Below are 16,809 nucleotides of genomic sequence, written 5' to 3'. Positions count from 1 at the left end.
TCGCCAAACTTCAAAGGGGAACTCTTTGCGTGATTTTAAGTTGAAAAGTTTATATAAACATAGGTTCGATAATCTTTCGTCTTCAAGATACGGGGTGTCAAACTTGTTTTTTTATCGTTTTTTCGTAAAAATCTTAATAATCCTGTAGCCGATTTTGTTGAAATTTAGAATTTACTTATTGTTAAAACAAATTTTATATTTAAAAAAACGCGTAACATTTGTTTAAATGTAGTTTTATTAAAGCGTTTATCTGATTTTCTAGATTTTTTTTTTTATTTTCAATGTTACCTCTATAATTACACAACGAATCACCGCTCAAAATTTGGCTACATACTTAAATAACACCCTGTAGGTGATATATAAACTTAAAACCCATTGACGTAGGCGGCGTTATTTTATTATTATTAACACCTACAAGAAATGATTCCATTTAAGACAATTAAAAACAGAAATATTTTTTCACTCTTCTAGCACCTATTATGCTAGATTACAAAAGAACCACTGGCATAGGGTTTTACATGATCTTAAATTATATAAAAAAAGTTATGGATGGGATCATTTCAATGTAAAAAACAAAGCACTGCACTGGCATTTAGGTTTTTTTTTTTGAAGAATCAACCTCATGAGACCCCTTCCCAGGCGTTCTTGTCCTAAATTCATTTATGGTGACTGACAGCAATTATATTTCCACCAATCGTTCATGCAAACAACCCCTAATCAACGTAATGGTATATTGCACGAAAAAATTGACGCCCTTACATTGTTTACTTTCGAGTGAATTATTAACAAACAAAACCCCAATATTTCAACCCCTTTAGCCCTTCACGCAAAACATGTTTAAAATCCCTTTTAGAACCATGGCGGGCCAGCTTTATTCCAGGAACAAGATTCACCCCAAAACCCTCAAGCATTCCCAAGCATTTCAGGCGATCATCCAAGAAAAACTAAGAATATGCCATGAAAAATCAATTTATAGTTCATTTAGGATCTTCATGCGCTACTCGCAAGTGCTGGGAATTCTCCCTTTGGAGAATTTGAGCGACAACGTGGAGAAACTGCAATTTAAATGGAGAAGTTGGAAGGTCATTTATTCCATGTTTTTGATGGTTCTACTCGGTATCGCTGTGGTTTCTTTTGTGGTCCATTGGGTAGTCTCTGGAAGCAGTATTAATGGTTTAGGTAAGATCTCTTGTTCAGATACATCTACAGGTCCGGGCTTGCCCTGGTAAATGTAAGCAAAAAATAAATAGGCATTCTGTTCCTATTTCCAGTAACATGCCCTTAATCTTGAAATGCCCATAATACCCTTCAAATATTCTTAATGCTCATGAGCACCCCACTGATATTTATTACAATATCTTTTGAGACGCTTGCAGCGATTTACCTCAACCCCTTTTTTAGATGCAGGAGTCTTTTATGGAGGTTCACTGCTCACATTGATCTTATATCTCCGTCTAGCCATATCATGGCCAAAACTAATGCAATTTTGGTACTCGATGGACAAAATTATGAACGTAAATTATGGGTATCCCCGAAAGCTGGATTTCACAGTCAGGGCCTTCATGGTAATATTTGCAGTACTCGGATTTGGTATGTCCCGCATATAACATAGAATTGCGGTTTCTTGTAAGGTTTGATTTTTTTAGCCGATTATCTGCTGTCGATTGGCAGTAAATATGAAGAGGTTCTCAATAGACACAAGAGCAACATTTCCGCTGAAGATTTAGTGGCAAAAAGCGCCCAGGAGCTCTTTAAGTATATTCCATACTCGATTGCCACAGCCCCATTTTTTGTCGTAATAAGAATACAAATATATAGCCCCCGGTCAAAGATCAAAGGATTATTTGTAGATCATCACAGTGCACTCACACTTAACTTGGGCCTTGAACGACATGTTTATCGTCGTAGCCAGTACGGCCCTGGCTATTAGATTCAGGCAGATCACTCAGAAACTTGGACAACAAGACAAGCAAAAAGTATGAAATGCAGGTACTCTTGAGAGTTGATGCTTTAGATTAAATTTTTCTAATCAGATTGTGTCGCTGGTATTTTGGAAAGGAATTCGTGAGGACTATGACCGCTTGGCATCTTTCTGTAAGGAACTGGATAGCCATATTTCCCCCATAATCCTGCTGTCTTACTTTCTCAACATATTTTTTCTTTTGATCCAGCTGTATCACGGCTTAGAGTAAGCCTGGTTTGTCTTAATAGATGGCAAAAAAAAATGAACGAAAAATTGAAAAATTAACAAAAAAAAACACCAAAACAAAAAATTAAAAAATAAAAGACGCACACAAAAATTTGTAGAAGAAAAAAGTCGTCATGATTTCATATTTTATTAAAAAATTTTAGATCAATTTCCCTGACAGTGAGCAAAGTATATTTCGTCTTCTCCTTCGTTTATTTGATTTTTAAGACCACGACTGTGTCTTTGTATGCTGCATGGATCAACGATGAAAGCAAGGGGCCCACGAATGCCTTGAATTCCATTGATTCTTCCATATACAATGTCGAGGTAAGATAACGTTAAACGCACTGTATATATTTTTTTAAAGAAAGTTGCCAGATTCGGAGATTGCTGATACAGATAAGCTTTGACAAGACTGCTCTTACTGGATGTAAAATGTTTGTAGTCAAAAGGGGAATTATTTTGAGTGTAAGTTCTCATTTAATAAAAAAAAAATACATACAGGGTCTCTCTAAAAGGTTTGTATAAAAGTCTACCATAGATTTCTGAGGCGAAAACGTGGACGGTTTTCAAAATACAGGACGTCAAAATAAAGATTAAAAAAAACGGAAAAAAAATTAATTACTTCGTTTGTAACACTGCTATGTGAATAATATGTCGCATCGGGGGGTTTTTAGGGGCGAGAAATCGTAATCCGTTTACATGTTTGATGCGCGTTGTAGAAGGCGCTGTCAGTACTAGGTGAACTCTCTGTAAAGGGGCATAACTTTTTTATCACCCAGTATAAAATTTACTTATAACTAAATTACTGTTTTTTAACATCTTTTATGAGGAAAAGATATCTTGATGCCAGTCCCTACCGGCATTCCTTCTTGAAATATTTGAAGTTTAGAACTTGCTGTATGTCTTGAAAAATAACATTAAAGTACGTATTTATTCATACAAATAAACAAAAAAATTGGTATAATCGAACAAAAACATTTTAATGATAAGAATTCAAGCTTAAGAGTCATGTAACGAACTCTCAATATCTCGAGGGAGAATGCCTGTAGGAACTCGTACCAAGAGACCTTTTTTCTTAAATCTTGTAGGAAAATACAAATTTAGTCATAAATAAATTTTCTATCGGGTGATAAAAAAGTTATGCCTCTTTATAGAGAATTCACCAAACGTTGACAGCGCCCTCTAAAATGTGCATGGAAAGTATAAACCAGTTCTGATTTCTTGCACCTAAAAACTCCACGATCCGATATTCTGTTAAGACAGTAGCATCACAAACCAAAAAATTAATCTGTTTCCCTTTTTTATCTTCACTTTCACGTCATGTATTTTTAAAACTTTCCTCTTTTGGACTAAGAAAAATTAGGTTAAATCATCGTGTGTTACAGAGCTTTTAGGAGCACCCTGTATATTAGTGCAAAGTGCGCTTTTCAAAAGTATTTGAGCGTTTTTCATCTCGATTTGACACCCTATATGTTATTCCGTTACAGGTGGCGAGTGCCATCGTCACGTATGAGCTCGTTCTAATCCAGTTCACCCAGGCCAACTTGTACAACTACATGTAAAAACCAGTTCTGAGGATAATGATATTTTAGTGAAAAAAACTACTTTTCTTTTATGAAAAATTATTTTAAATGTTATTAAAGGTTTATGCCCTTCGTTCTTCGTCAAGCTTCAAATTATTCTCGAAAGCAGAAACACCTCTTGGCTCCCTTGCTATGCAAGTGACTAATAGAACATTTCGCCGTCTGGTTTAACTTAACTTTTTTTTAAGAACGTCCTAGCCGCGAATTGCATAAGAATCAGTCGCTTTCTACGGTCCGTGCACCATGCACCAAGTGACCAAGACTCAGGTCATTCCAGAACTCATATTCCGTCAATATTTGAACGTCGTGATGCAAATGCACACAGATTAAGAAGTTTATTACAATTTTACTTGAAATTGCTAAGAATTTAGCTTTAAATTTTTGAGATGCTTCGCCCGGACAAGAAATGTTCCTACTATCTTCCCAGTCGTCCCACGCGCAGACTCCAACAATCATAATTTTCAGAAATTGATTTAGGCCTCAAACTTAATATCCTGGTGACAAGAGACACGACGGACCCAAAATCAAAAGATTTAGTTGATTTTGAAGTTTCCCCAAACTGTTATTAACATGGTGTTGTGAGCATTTAACTTCCTAAAACTTACATCACTCTTACTGAGAGATGAAATGTGGATTTCTTTCAAAAACGCTAAGAGCTAGAATGAAAATGCGAAATCTGACTCATCGCAAGACCTCATCCCCCTATTAGTGAAGATGAGCCATGTTCCCGCATATCAGCACCAAACTGGCTTATCAGCGCCCATACTTGTCGATCATTTATCACGTGTGGAATGACTAAAAGCTACTGAGAAAATCGTTGGAATGGTCTCATGGTGGAAAGTTTCCTCAACTTAAGCAGTTATAAAATTAATTTCAAATGCACGTTTTCTTTATTTGATACTTATAACTTAAGACATGATAATGATTTCTTCCATCTTGCATTCCAATTCTTCTCCATAAGAAAACCGTTATAAATCACAATTTGAAATGAATCTATTTCCTTCGGAATGCTTCCCACTGTACCGATAGCGACACTTGCCGTAAACCCCTGAAACCCGCAGTGCTCAAACAGTACTCATTATATCAATACCTGCTACCTTTATAGTCCTCAGGGCTTCTCAGGGCCCTAGGCAATGGACTATACTTGAGATTACCAGATACGTTCAAATTTATATTAACATCAACGCTTCCATCTAATAAAGTGGGAGAAACGATGTTCATGAACATCCCCCTGTTTCTGGCCTCAGCCCTTTCCTCCTCTTTGACAATATTTGAATCCAGGAACTTAAGCTGTGGCAGGCGGTGGATCACATAGTATCTGATGGGAGAAAAATTTCAGTATTTTCTTTGAAAGTTTATTGATAGATTTACCTGTACCGCTGGTAATCCTCCTCATCATTCTCTTTATTGAACAATTGGTTCGGGCACGCCTCATTACCCAGCAGACTCAGGTAAGTCAAAGAAGGTAGCTGCTCTTTGATCTGCTTAAGCAAAGGCTCTAATGCGCAAATCTGTTCAAAAACTTAATGCATTAAAATTTCCATACGACTGGCGAGACCCACATGGTTCTTATTCAACGATAAAGTATGCAGTTTAGGCAAGACAGGTAGCTGCAAAGTATCTCCTAGTTTGTTGTTATCCAAGATCAATTCTTTGAGGTCCGAAAAGTGTCCCAGGCCCTTTAAGGTTATTATGTCGTTGTAGCTGAGGTCAAGGCTTTGCACTTTGGAGCCATAGAGCTTGATCAAGGTTTCAGGAATGCGGGTGCAGGACTGACCGCAGTAGCACAACTGAAAATTTTTATTTTAATTATTTATGCTGCTCAATGCGTCCGCAGCACCTTATCAAACACTTTTTTCTTGGAGTCATAATGATGGACTTCTCGTACTAAATGCGACTTTTTAGACGTGTTCCCTGAGGTTGTTTCTAGTACTAGAGAATGGTAGAACACAGATCGCATCATACTAAAATTTATATTTAAAACTAAACAAGTACATCATAGCAGCCGCTAATTTCGTATCTATATCAATTAGGTAACGTGAATTTCAAGGGGAAATTTTAGGTGCTTCTAAGGTTTCCTGATGAATAAGTTAAAATGAAGGTAACTCACCTTGCCTTCGATAAAAGATATTGTACTGGGGGACATATCAATATGCTCATCAACCTTGTTCATTTCATAATTTTGAGAAACAACTTTTTTATCAAACGCTCATATTATAATGAAATTATTACTATCGAGACATATTGTTTCTTGTAAGGTTTCTCTGCGCAGAAATATCCACAGTAACATATTTTAATTATTTTGTTAAAGATATCAGCGTATCAGTTATCATAGGCCTTCTATGCAACGCAGTTCTTTGACCGTACAATTATGACGATTATTAACATTGGAATGTTTTAGTTTACACATTTGCAATATTTGTTGATTGTTTTAAAAATAGAAATGATATTTTCCTTCGAGGCTTTCCGGTTGCTTAAATTGAAGGTTTGGTCTTCATCGAAGTACCCTATAGTGGGCCTTGTTGTGCGGTTGAAAGACGTTTTATTTACAAAAAGATAAATCGAGAGTTATTTTTATGGTGTATGAAAGACTTAAGCACAAAAAATGCATGCATGAAAACTCTATACTAATAAAAGGGTAAAAAGGTGCTTTAAATGTTTTTTTTTAATGTTTTTTTAAAATACTATCAAATTATCTACATTCTCCCAATGAGTTATCTACATTTTCGTCATGACTGCATACAATTCGTAGAACGTCACCTATACTTTGTATTTGAACGTCCCTTTTTTTGATTTTTCACAGCCGCAGTGTCAAAATCAGCATACGTCTCGACGTCAAGCTGTCACGATTCCTGCCAAAAAGATGTTGTAAATAATAAAAATTTATTGTGATATCATTTCTGGGTTGGGTTGTGTGTTTATTTACATAAACACCCCAAAAATGACCATATGAAAGGTTGTATTATGTGAAAAATACCATGGGTAGGTACAGTTACTTTGGCCCCGCGTCATGGGCCCCTTTGTATGGCAGCTAAAGTGGAAAATTCCTGTTTTCCAGTGGAAGTAGAAGTAGAATACGACTACAGTGCCGAGCAGCCCGATGAGCTCACTCTAAAAAAGGGGGATATTATTAAAAATGTGGTGCAGCAGGCTGGTAAGTTGGTTTCTGTTAATAGCCCCTGCAAAAATTCAGATAGTACCTTTAACCGCAACAATATTTATGGATCATCTCACAAGTTGCCATATAGTTGAAACAAATTGTATGCAAGTAATTTTCAAAAAAATTAGCTGTTGTGGAACTTCAGCTTAAAATTTTGCAATTAGAGCAGCGATTGAAGAGCATTTCACCCATGTTATAGTTGAGTTTTTTATCCAGATTTTAGTGATATTTACCCTTGCGTTTTCCAAATTATTTCAGTATTTGTGTGCTTGTTCTTTATCAAAAATTAGTGAATTTCTATTTTATTTACATTGATTCTTGTCAATTAAGCTGAAGATTATTTCATTAGGTAAATTTTACTAACAATTTTTGATGTTTACTAAAGTGTGTACTAAGTAATTTACTATTAATAAGCAGAGCCCTATCTAAATTTGCAAACCTTTATAGACTACAATAAGACATAATTTCACACACAGAGACATTGGCTTCAACAATTGACAATGTTTATTTCACCCAATTCCAAACCACTCATTCCTACCATCACTTGAGTTGGGCCAACACAAGTAATAATAGAATTTTTTTATGATGCTTTTATGTAATAGAGCAAATTAGTTCTTGTTTTAACTTATATTGTTTATTTTTTATATAAAATGCTAATATTCTTTTCAGGGGGATGGTGGGAGGGCACTTTAAGTGGAAAAACAGGATACTTTCCTGATAATTTTGTAAAAGTGCTGAGCACAGATGGGGTGACCTTGAGACATCCTAAAGAAGCTGCAAGGTACCCACTACTAGCAACTAATACTACTATCTATATTTCAGCAACTGTAATACCTCATTAGTAATAATTAACTTAAGAATTAGGCAATGCAGAGCAGTGTTCAGCTACCAACGAGATCAAGAAGATGAGCTAACTCTAAGAACTGGAGATATTATAACTGTTGTTGGTGAGGAAGAGGAGGGCTGGTGGCGGGGGTTATTGAATGGTAAGCAGGGCGTTTTTCCCTGCAATTTTGTAGAGGAAATTCAATCTCCTGTAACACCCAGACCCACCTCCAGGGGAGAGACTGCAAAAGAAATAGTTCCAGCGTTACCTGCCAAACCTGGTAAGTCAGTTTTTACTGAATTTTGAACAAAGAAATGCTATTTTTAAAGGTTGTGTGAAATCTTAGATTTTCAGCATTCAATTTGATGCTTTTATCTTATCAGTTTATTGACAATAAATGTGAAAATTGTTCAATTGTTGAATTTGAATGGTAAAAATTACAAGGTCTTAAATTTCTGCTAAAAATGTTATTGATTTGTACAGATAAATTCATTACTCTGCCTGATTTGATAATTGATTGACTAAAGCAAACAGGAATTAAACTTATAAATCAAAGATAATAAGAATTCACTAATAAGTATAATGATTTTAAAGAAACGTGCTATTAATTCTGTATTTGAATTACATCATAATGCATCAATTTCTCACTGACAAATTCTGTGTCAGATTTCATGTGTAGTTTAGAAATTTGGACATCTTTCTAACATAGAAAAATCTTGTTTAAATTTCTAGAATTGAATTCTTACGGTTTTCTTAACACGACGACTTTAAAAACAGAATTTGCTTAGAAACTATTCAAAGTGAATTATGTATTAATAATTCAGTTTAAAAATATTTGTTCCCTGTCATATACGGTATTAAAAGTTCCGTACCACTGGTCCTCAACGCCCGTTCATATTCTGAATTACTCGGACTTCACGCAAATTGTGAACTAAATTAACCGGTCATTCGTTGCATTTACCTATAATTTATAAAACTGTAATTGTGGAAGCTTTATAGAATAATTTATGTATGTAAAGTAGCATGAATTTAAAGACTTTGACATAGAACAAATAAATGAGTTGCACGTATTTTTTGAGTTGCCATGTTTGCCATAAATGCCAATAGTATTTAACAACTTCAACAGTATTGAGTGCCATTGCCCATAGTCCTTTTTCAGTTAAACAGCAGTGCAGAGCCCGTTTTTCCTACGATGCACTGAACACTGACGAACTGAGCTTATTAGAAAACGACTTAATAACGGTTTTGTCCACTGATGGTGGCGATCCCGGTTGGTGGAAAGGTGAACTAAATGGAAAAGTCGGGTGGTTCCCCGATAATTTCGTTGAATTGATACAACCGTCGCCCAACAGTATTGACAGAGCGAGAACCCATCAAAAAGCGGATACTTCGCCCAGTAATAAGGTGGGAAAATTGTTTTTTTCCTACGACTTCTTTTATCTCTTATTTGCGAAAAGACGACGACACCTTTAGTTCGTAGGGAACAAAAAATGTTTGCTCTATAAGAAGCAAAAATATTTTCTTCTCTTGCTTTTTTTTACAACATGCACTATTGATACCACACCGAATGAGATACGCATCAGCACATCTCTGCAGAAAATGTTATTTTCTCCAGTGTTGATGTTCACGTTTATATCTTTGGAGGGCGGGTTTTCTAAGGAAGTGTATGTTTAGGTGGAGAGTAAACCGTCTGCTGATACTAGTGCCATAAAACAGCGGGGTGCTGGCGTCTCGCAGATAAAATCTTTGAAAAATGCTCCGGCGAAACCGCCGGAAACAAAAAGTATACCTCCACTGCCAGGTAAGTGACAGATATGTACTGTTATTATATACCTTCTCTATATGTTAAAAAAAGGTAAAAAGCCCATCATATCCGTGAAGAAGTCGCCTTCGGGGTCGGGCATCGGCATCTTCTCGAAAATAAAGGACAAAATAGCGGACGCGGTGGACGGAGCTACTGGCAGCAAACCCAAAGCTGAGCCGAGCAAGGAGAATAATATTTCTTCTGAGGCGCAAGCGAGTACTTTCGAACAAGTGAAGCGGGAGCCCTTGCTTAATGATGTTCGAGCCAATAGAGCGAGACCTCCTGGTAAGAATTTCTCCCGCTCTAAGAACCAATAGATCAATGTATTGGTAATTTTGCCTAGAGGAATGGAAAAGTGTAAATAAAAACACAATATTGCCGAGTTTGTGACTTCCATGAAAATTATCTTTTAGGTAAAGTTGTCAGTGCATTGATTTGGTAGCCCTTAGACACTATTTGCTGACACTACTACAGATACCCTGGGCCTATAACTTGTTGTTTTATTGGTTCAAGTAGCATTTATCCAAGAAACATGTCGATCAAACTGATCTATTAAGTTGACATAAAACATTAAAAAGATTCAGCCTCCAGCTACAACAGATTGAGTAATTTAGCAACAGATGTAGGAGGTAATCTTAAACGCATTTTACAGGTCTTCTCTTCTCTCAAAGACCACCTTGTGTGTCAGATGACAGGGGCCATGAGGGCATCATGTCAGGGAGAACACAGTTATAATAATGAATGTCTAATTATTTCAATGCATGCACCAAATTTTATGTTTTCTTCAACGCGCTCACTCACAATCTACCTGTGAGGATGAAATAAAAAAGTAGCTGAACGTGCAATCTTTTAATACTTCGCGAAAAAACTCAACGCCCGAGAAAAGAACTACGATGTTGACCATTTCTATCTAGAAACTAAAAAATAAATTTTATAATTAATTGACGATGTGATGCATATTGTTCAGATCTACTGTGGTGAATCATTTATAAATGGTACTTGCAATTATGTCACTACATTAATATAACACCTGCCTAAATCAATTAATATATGCGACCAGGCACGGGCAATTGATGCCTTAGATGTAGGCGATACGCATCTTTAACTCGTCTCATTGTTTAAGTCAACTCGACAAGGTGAAAGTGATGTTTTTGAAAACAAAACTTCCTGCTTTAATGGGTATAATTTCACATGTGAAACGTTCGCGAAATGATTGTGTTATTTAGGGCGTCGTCTACCGACCAATGTTTATAAGGAGGATGACGAGGAGGGCTCGGGTCTCCCCAACGGCACTTCCGATCACGGCAAATTGGAGAATAGCATCAAGTCCGAGGACAGTTTCAAGTCAGAAGGAAGTGCCAGCAGCGAGAACTTGGACTCCTCTGATTTGGATGCCAGTGGTGAGGCCAAGCCCAAGCTGAGGGAGTGGGAGAAGCACAAGGCGCCCTGGTTGGAGGAAATGAAGATGAATCAAGGTAGGTTATAATTAGGTGCCCAGAGTTGCCTGATATTAAACCATTCATTTTGTTGTTTGACCCATCACCGCCTCTAGCAAATATATACTTAACCAAGCACTTAAGGCGAAATTAACCTTTTAAGTATTTAATCGTTATGCTGCGACCGGCGAGAAACATTCGATAATAATTTATTTATAAACAGCAATGCAACACTGAATTTCCATAATACTTCTATTAAATACCAATTTAGTTATGCCTTGGCTTCGCTGGAACTATGGTCATCAGAATTATCATCTCTTCTATTAGCATTTACACTAATGACGTAATATTTTCCTGTTAGCCCGTGCTCACCAAAAGTTTTATACTATTTGTTTTCTTGTCCATGTGACACTTTCACCTTATTGGACATAACTAAAATGTGTTTGGGTACCAGATGCATCTGCAAATTCAACTTCGGTCCCCCCTAACCATTGTCTATGGCATAAAGATGTTCATCATCTTGAGCTTCGAAATCATCAATTTTTTTGTTGTAATATGCATCATCTTTACCAGGTGCTCCCGCCAATATATTTTTGCGACCTATGCTATGCCTAAACCCTCTCCCTATGTTAGTTATAACCGTTACATTTAATGCCTGGATCCAGGGTCTGTCGTTCGGTACCTTTTGTTGTTTCCTGGCCCCTTAGCAATAATTATCGTTATGGGCCTCAGAACGGAATAGTTTTGATTACCTTTGAGGAATAGTTATGATTATTCTACCCTGAGGCTACTCATCAATAAATTATCTTGATTCAGGCGCATTCAAGTTCAAGGAAGACATGACAAAACCTACTAAAACTCGATAGAACACATTCGTGCACAAAACTATCTTAAAGCATCGTCAGGTCGTAGCACCTCAAGGGGACATTTCCGAATATAAGTTCTTATACTCGAATATCTTCCATTATTGCATTGAATAATTTTTAGAAATTTGATCCCACAGTCCCAAATCACCCTGGATATTATCTTCCATCAGGTGGTTTAAGCATTTTTAATTTTTTATTGCAGTGACTAGCGATTTTACAAAAAATATTACCTCATTCGTAATACGTAGTGGTCAAGAACCTATCTTTAAACCATCTAAATCATTTAATTTTCACTGGAAACAGTTTTGTCCATACTCTTGGGGCAGATCCTGTATTATGAGAATCTCGAACGAAAAGACATGTTATGAACAGTCGACAGTATGTTGGCTCTTGCCACTGGAACGGTCGGTGGGTGAATTGATGCACATAATACATAGTTGTAATTCCTCCGCGATAAATAGACCTACTAATTAAGTCAACAAAGATACCAACTGATATTGGATAGAAATTCCAGATAAAACATTCAAATTAGCCGTACTGAAGTGTTCGCTCCTATTTTTTGCAGTTTATTATTTTTAGAAAAAATTTTTTAGTGAAATACCGCATTTTATTTTTCACTGCATTCTAGAAATCAAGGGTAAAGTATCTACATTCCGTATAAAGTCTAGAAAATATCGGAACTCCTTTAGTATTTTGTGCAAATATATAGGATGATGAGGACAAATCAACTTCGCCTTTTTCATTTTTTGAGGTGATTTCAATAGCTCGTAAGTTTTAACTATGACACAAATGTCCCCATCCGTATAACCGATTAAACACCCTGTACAGGTTCTTATCCTGACTCAGTTGGAAATGCTTTATCCTGTGAAGATATCGCAATGATGATAAAAACAAATTGTGTGTTTCGTGCATAACCGTCAATATTGCAGTGTGCGCTTTTTATCACCAGACGAAAATCTACTTTGTATTTTTCCTAATGAACCACGCTGTATATCTGTTCATATATCAAAAGCGCATTTTACGTAGGTTCCAGTTCGGTATCATTTATGAATTGCTTGGACCATTTTCAAGATTTTAAACTTCTGCATGTAAAACTTCCCATTTTTAAAAAGCGTGTCTAAGGCAGACTGTTTGACTACATTAAAATAACTCTCGTCGTTACCCCGATTGTTAACAATATGTAACTTCGCATATGAGTTAACCAGTAGTTTGATAAGTTCAAATTATTTTTGATATTACTCAAGGGGCGCATTCAACCGACCGAAGCGCACAGTAGTAGTACAGCAGCGCGCTATACATGATGCCTGCTTGTTTTCACATTTGCTATACTCCGTTAGTGAATTGTGCCTTTTAAGTTAACAGAAGTTATTTTTACAGTATCGTTACAGCCAAATTATTCATTTTTTGTTGATGAACTTTAACACCAAACTAGCCTTCATAGAAACCAAGATTCTAACTAATACTAAGGTGCCACTTCAATTTTTCGGTGTAAATTATCCTGTAATTAATGATTAACCAATAAGTAACAGATTATGTGTTTTTAAACTGAAGTTCGTAATTGATGGACACTAACTGATGGTTAGAGTTGACTAGTTACGTCACATGAAGTTTAGAAAGGAGGGGGGCCGCTCTCAAGTGAGTCGCCGATTCGGGTTGCAAATCCTCCCCGTGTGCAGTAATAACCTATTTACCATACTTGTTACCTATCCTACTATTAATCTTCCATTACATTTGTTTTATGCTTGTATTACTGAGTTCTTTGCAGCTAAACGAACTTCGGTTTCGCCAGTGCCCGAGGCGAGGCCCAAAGCTGGCCAAACGTCGGAACAGAAAGGGGAGCCGGAAACGTCTAAATCGAGTCAAAACTCGCCGGCAGAGCGCGAAGTCCTCGTTCCGGATATGTCCAAATCAATGTCCGACGTGAAAGTCAGTCCCATGGAGGTCAAACCTATTCCCAAGCCGCAGAAAACGCCCCCGAATGAGCTCGACAAGGCGCCCCCTGTTAAAAGTAAGCCCGTTGTGCCGTCTTTGCCGTCCGTTAATAGACATTCGTTAGGTAAGGTACACCAAATAGTAATACTGAAGTCGCTGGGACTTTATCTGCATTAACCGGTATTAGAGCTCCTGGTAGTGTTTCTATTATTAACCACTCTTCTTGACTAGCGGTTTTGTCACATAAAGAAACTAATTTAGGTAATAATTCTGATAGGAATAACTAACAATACGATAGTAATATGGATACATGACGCACATTCGTTTAACGTTCAAATTTTTAAGTAAAATTACCAACTTTGGTAGAGTCAATAATGGTTAAAATTCGTTTCAGATACAAATAATGACATACAGTATGGTTTTGGTTGTGCCGGAAGAGCCAAAAATATTGAGGGTGTTGTATTTAAATTAACAGTTACAGGCATCTCAATACAGACTTTTTGAAATTTAAATTTCCCTTTAAAATCCTCGTTTTGTGAAGTCAGTTATTGAGGAAGTCGATTTGAGAAACAAAGAATAATATACATAGTAGTCTCGGCCGTATCTGTAGAGCTAAAATTGAAAAAATATACAGCGCGTTTTATTTAAATTCACTTTATCACCGGCATCCCAATCTACTCTTTCATCTTTAGAAATTCAAATATTTATAAAATCCTCAATTTGTTGCAATATATTAATTACATTGTTATTACATCGCCCCTACAGGCTCAGTTCCCCGAGACGCCCTTGGGAAATTTTTGCCTCAACCTCAACTGTTTAAAGTCACACCCAAACCTCGAGCCGAATTATGTGAGAACGTCGTACTTCAAAAACCAGTTACCACTTCCTCCGCCGCCCATTCCGGTACAGCCACCACGTCGTCTGCCGCCGTTACGTTAACTGCCACTACTACAGTTTCCAGCAACAATAGCATTAGTAGTAGTAATAGCAGAGTGGCCGAGGAAGTAACAACGGTGTCTGCGGTTAAATTTAACGAAGTCCTGGACCGTTTAGCGAAACTGGAGGCCAAATGCGGCAGCCAGGGGCAACAGATCGAAGAACTAAAGAATCGGCTAAAGATGGAGAGCGAGCTGCGCATGATTTTGCAGGAAAAGGTGATGCGCAACAACGTACAAGTCTGAATGTGAATGTGGGCGGTAAGATGACATTGACTGTTGCGCAGTGTGATTATTTTTTGTAAATTGTCTTGTCTTTCCGGTGGTAACTGTAAGTTTATCACTCCACGGGGGTTGTACAGGGTGTCTGTGATTCTATTCCCCTTACTGAGGATTAAATGCGAAAGTCGAATGTGAAATTATTTTTCCCAAATCAAATTCCGACCACGTTATTGGGATCTTGGAAACGGTTCAAAATGCAGTGCAATTTTCAGAGCAATAAAATGCATCTTTTGAGGTTTCAAGAATTCCTATTAATTCTCGAAATACTAGGGAAAAGACCGAAATTTCCTTTTTTGTTTTCTGCGACTTTTATATTTTTTCTGTTGGAATAGGCAGCATTTTTTCGGGCAATGACGTGGCTCGAACTTAAACACCCTGTAAATGTAATAATTTCAGCGGATAGGAACTATTTTTATATTAATTTATTTTAGATAGATTATAAAGCTTTTTGAATGCGTATAATTTTTTAGCCACTACTTCGAAGTTCTTCTTCCGAAACAAATTGGCAACATTGTTGGGTTCTTATCACTCAAAACATGGAATATTTTACTATTACCTATTATTGATTATAGATGTCGCATTTCTTTTTAGAGATCTCAATGGCGACCAAATAAAAGAGGATTGCAACGTTGCCATTTTTCTTCTTTTACACCGTTCCAAACCATCCTTTTTTCACTTTAAGTAACCATTGATAGTAACTCTGTGTTTTCGCATTTTTTAATAGTATGAGCAAAATAATTATTGCACACTGCTTATATAGCGACTAAGTTGACACATAGATTAATATTTTTTATGCTATACCGCCATATATGACCTAAAACATGTAAAACCAAGTTATAAAAAAAATCTAATTTCTTTCAATTATTATAACTATAAGTAAGTCTGATCTTTTACAATATGCGCTAGTTCATAATGGTTTTCGTTACTTTTTTAACACAAAGCTTTTCGGATTGATTTATTGTTTTTGTTTTTCTATTTTTGTACCTTTTTAGGTGTACATATTCCTTAAATAAGTGCTTTACTAGGTATTAAAAAACGGGCAAATATTTTTTTTAACACAGTGTTTATAGATTTAAAAAAAAACTATTTTTTTTTACTTAAGTGGGCTTCTAAAAGTTCATAAAAAAAAGCTTTATTCCTGCTCTAAGCTAGTATTTAGTATCATAATTTGCATTTAAGTAGGTACCTTTAAGAAAACAAGAAGTATTTTTAAAACGGTGATAGGATTTTGTATAAAATACGCCCAAAAGAAAAAGATTTTAATATATGTAATTTTTCGATGCGAACACAATAATATGACGGATGCTTACCTTATTATAGTTATTAAGCAGCTTTCGCGTTTACTTAACCCCTTTATACGAGTACTTTAGAACCAAACATCGAGTGCAACCTAGTCCGAAGTTTCTCTTTTATGAAAAGAACACGTAAGTTAAGCACCTGTTTGTATTAGTTTTTGTCATATCACGCGAAAAAACATTCCATATTTTATTGTAAATACGTTTAACGAATAACGAGAGTCATATTATTATATGAGCTTAAAAAAAAGCTTTGTAAGTACTTATATACATAACAACTTACCATTATTGTTGGAACATATTGATTATAGTACCTATTGTAAAAAAATATTGAAATAAATTTTATTTGAAGTACCGAATTTCGTTTGTAGACATTTAAGGAATAAATTGTAATTTTTCAAAGAAGCCGAGGTTAATATTGATATATTAAAATAGATAGACCACTGGCCATTTCCTTTAAAAAGTTCAATGCCCATAAATATTATTTCCATCTTGTCAA

At 36.2% G+C, this 16,809-nt stretch overlaps 3 protein-coding genes across 5 annotated transcripts; 2 read left to right on the top strand and 1 right to left on the bottom strand.

Annotated features, from left to right (window-relative positions):
- The first annotated feature begins 712 nt into the window (after positions 1-712).
- On the top strand, positions 713-2,700 carry LOC136345470 (gustatory receptor for sugar taste 64f-like). The gene is made up of 6 exons (XM_066293809.1): positions 713-1,179; positions 1,402-1,590; positions 1,647-1,795; positions 1,851-1,976; positions 2,034-2,188; positions 2,353-2,700. Exons 1-6 carry the CDS (start codon positions 834-836, stop codon positions 2,522-2,524), a joined length of 1,137 nt encoding a protein of 378 aa, XP_066149906.1. The 5' UTR covers positions 713-833; the 3' UTR covers positions 2,525-2,700.
- A 1,945-nt stretch (positions 2,701-4,645) lies between these two features.
- Positions 4,646-6,072, bottom strand: LOC136345471 (leucine-rich melanocyte differentiation-associated protein-like). Of its 2 annotated transcripts, XM_066293810.1 has the most exons (6): positions 5,885-6,071; positions 5,615-5,738; positions 5,337-5,564; positions 5,146-5,285; positions 4,872-5,092; positions 4,646-4,822 (listed from the first exon to the last, which is right to left on the bottom strand). In XM_066293810.1, exons 1-6 carry the CDS (start codon positions 5,932-5,934, stop codon positions 4,743-4,745), a joined length of 843 nt encoding a protein of 280 aa, XP_066149907.1. In that variant the 5' UTR covers positions 5,935-6,071; the 3' UTR covers positions 4,646-4,742. The 2 variants fall into 2 exon arrangements, with proteins under 2 accessions (XP_066149907.1, XP_066149908.1); XM_066293811.1 differs by lacking the exon at positions 5,615-5,738 and having other exon boundaries at positions 5,885-6,072.
- Positions 6,073-6,609: 537 nt separating this feature from the next.
- On the top strand, positions 6,610-16,664 carry cindr (CIN85 and CD2AP related). Of its 2 annotated transcripts, none has more exons than XM_066293801.1 (10): positions 6,610-6,756; positions 6,833-6,928; positions 7,604-7,715; positions 7,793-8,040; positions 8,920-9,164; positions 9,435-9,561; positions 9,616-9,849; positions 10,791-11,039; positions 13,632-13,874; positions 14,564-16,664. In XM_066293801.1, exons 1-10 carry the CDS (start codon positions 6,753-6,755, stop codon positions 14,977-14,979), a joined length of 1,974 nt encoding a protein of 657 aa, XP_066149898.1. In that variant the 5' UTR covers positions 6,610-6,752; the 3' UTR covers positions 14,980-16,664. The 2 variants fall into 2 exon arrangements, with proteins under 2 accessions (XP_066149898.1, XP_066149897.1); XM_066293800.1 differs by having other exon boundaries at positions 13,632-13,922.
- The last annotated feature ends 145 nt before the right edge of the window (positions 16,665-16,809 follow it).

This window comes from Euwallacea fornicatus, chromosome 19 (genome assembly GCF_040115645.1).
Source record: "Euwallacea fornicatus isolate EFF26 chromosome 19, ASM4011564v1, whole genome shotgun sequence".
NCBI lineage: Eukaryota > Metazoa > Arthropoda > Insecta > Coleoptera > Curculionidae > Euwallacea > Euwallacea fornicatus.
The sequence above is the reverse complement of the archived record's forward strand: the minus strand, read 5'-3'. Positions and strand labels throughout refer to the sequence as shown.

Excerpts from the sequence above, each read along its gene's own strand:
- cindr (XM_066293800.1), top strand. Across the intron at positions 9,165-9,434 it reads ATACTTCGCCCAGTAATAAG|GTGGAGAGTAAACCGTCTGC; the intron begins GTGGGAAAATTG and ends GTGTATGTTTAG. Across the intron at positions 13,923-14,563 it reads CGTTAATAGACATTCGTTAG|GCTCAGTTCCCCGAGACGCC; the intron begins GTAAGGTACACC and ends TCGCCCCTACAG.
- LOC136345471 (XM_066293810.1), bottom strand. The coding sequence starts at position 5,934 with ATGAGCATATTGATATGTCCCCCAGTACAATATCTTTTATCGAAGGCA. Across the intron at positions 5,565-5,614 it reads AGAAAAAAGTGTTTGATAAG|TTGTGCTACTGCGGTCAGTC; the intron begins GTGCTGCGGACG and ends AAAAATTTTCAG. Across the intron at positions 5,093-5,145 it reads GAGGATTACCAGCGGTACAG|ATACTATGTGATCCACCGCC; the intron begins GTAAATCTATCA and ends TTCTCCCATCAG.
- LOC136345470 (XM_066293809.1), top strand. The coding sequence starts at position 834 with ATGTTTAAAATCCCTTTTAGAACCATGGCGGGCCAGCTTTATTCCAGG. Across the intron at positions 1,796-1,850 it reads CCACAGCCCCATTTTTTGTC|ATCATCACAGTGCACTCACA; the intron begins GTAATAAGAATA and ends GATTATTTGTAG. Across the intron at positions 2,189-2,352 it reads CAGCTGTATCACGGCTTAGA|ATCAATTTCCCTGACAGTGA; the intron begins GTAAGCCTGGTT and ends AAAAAATTTTAG.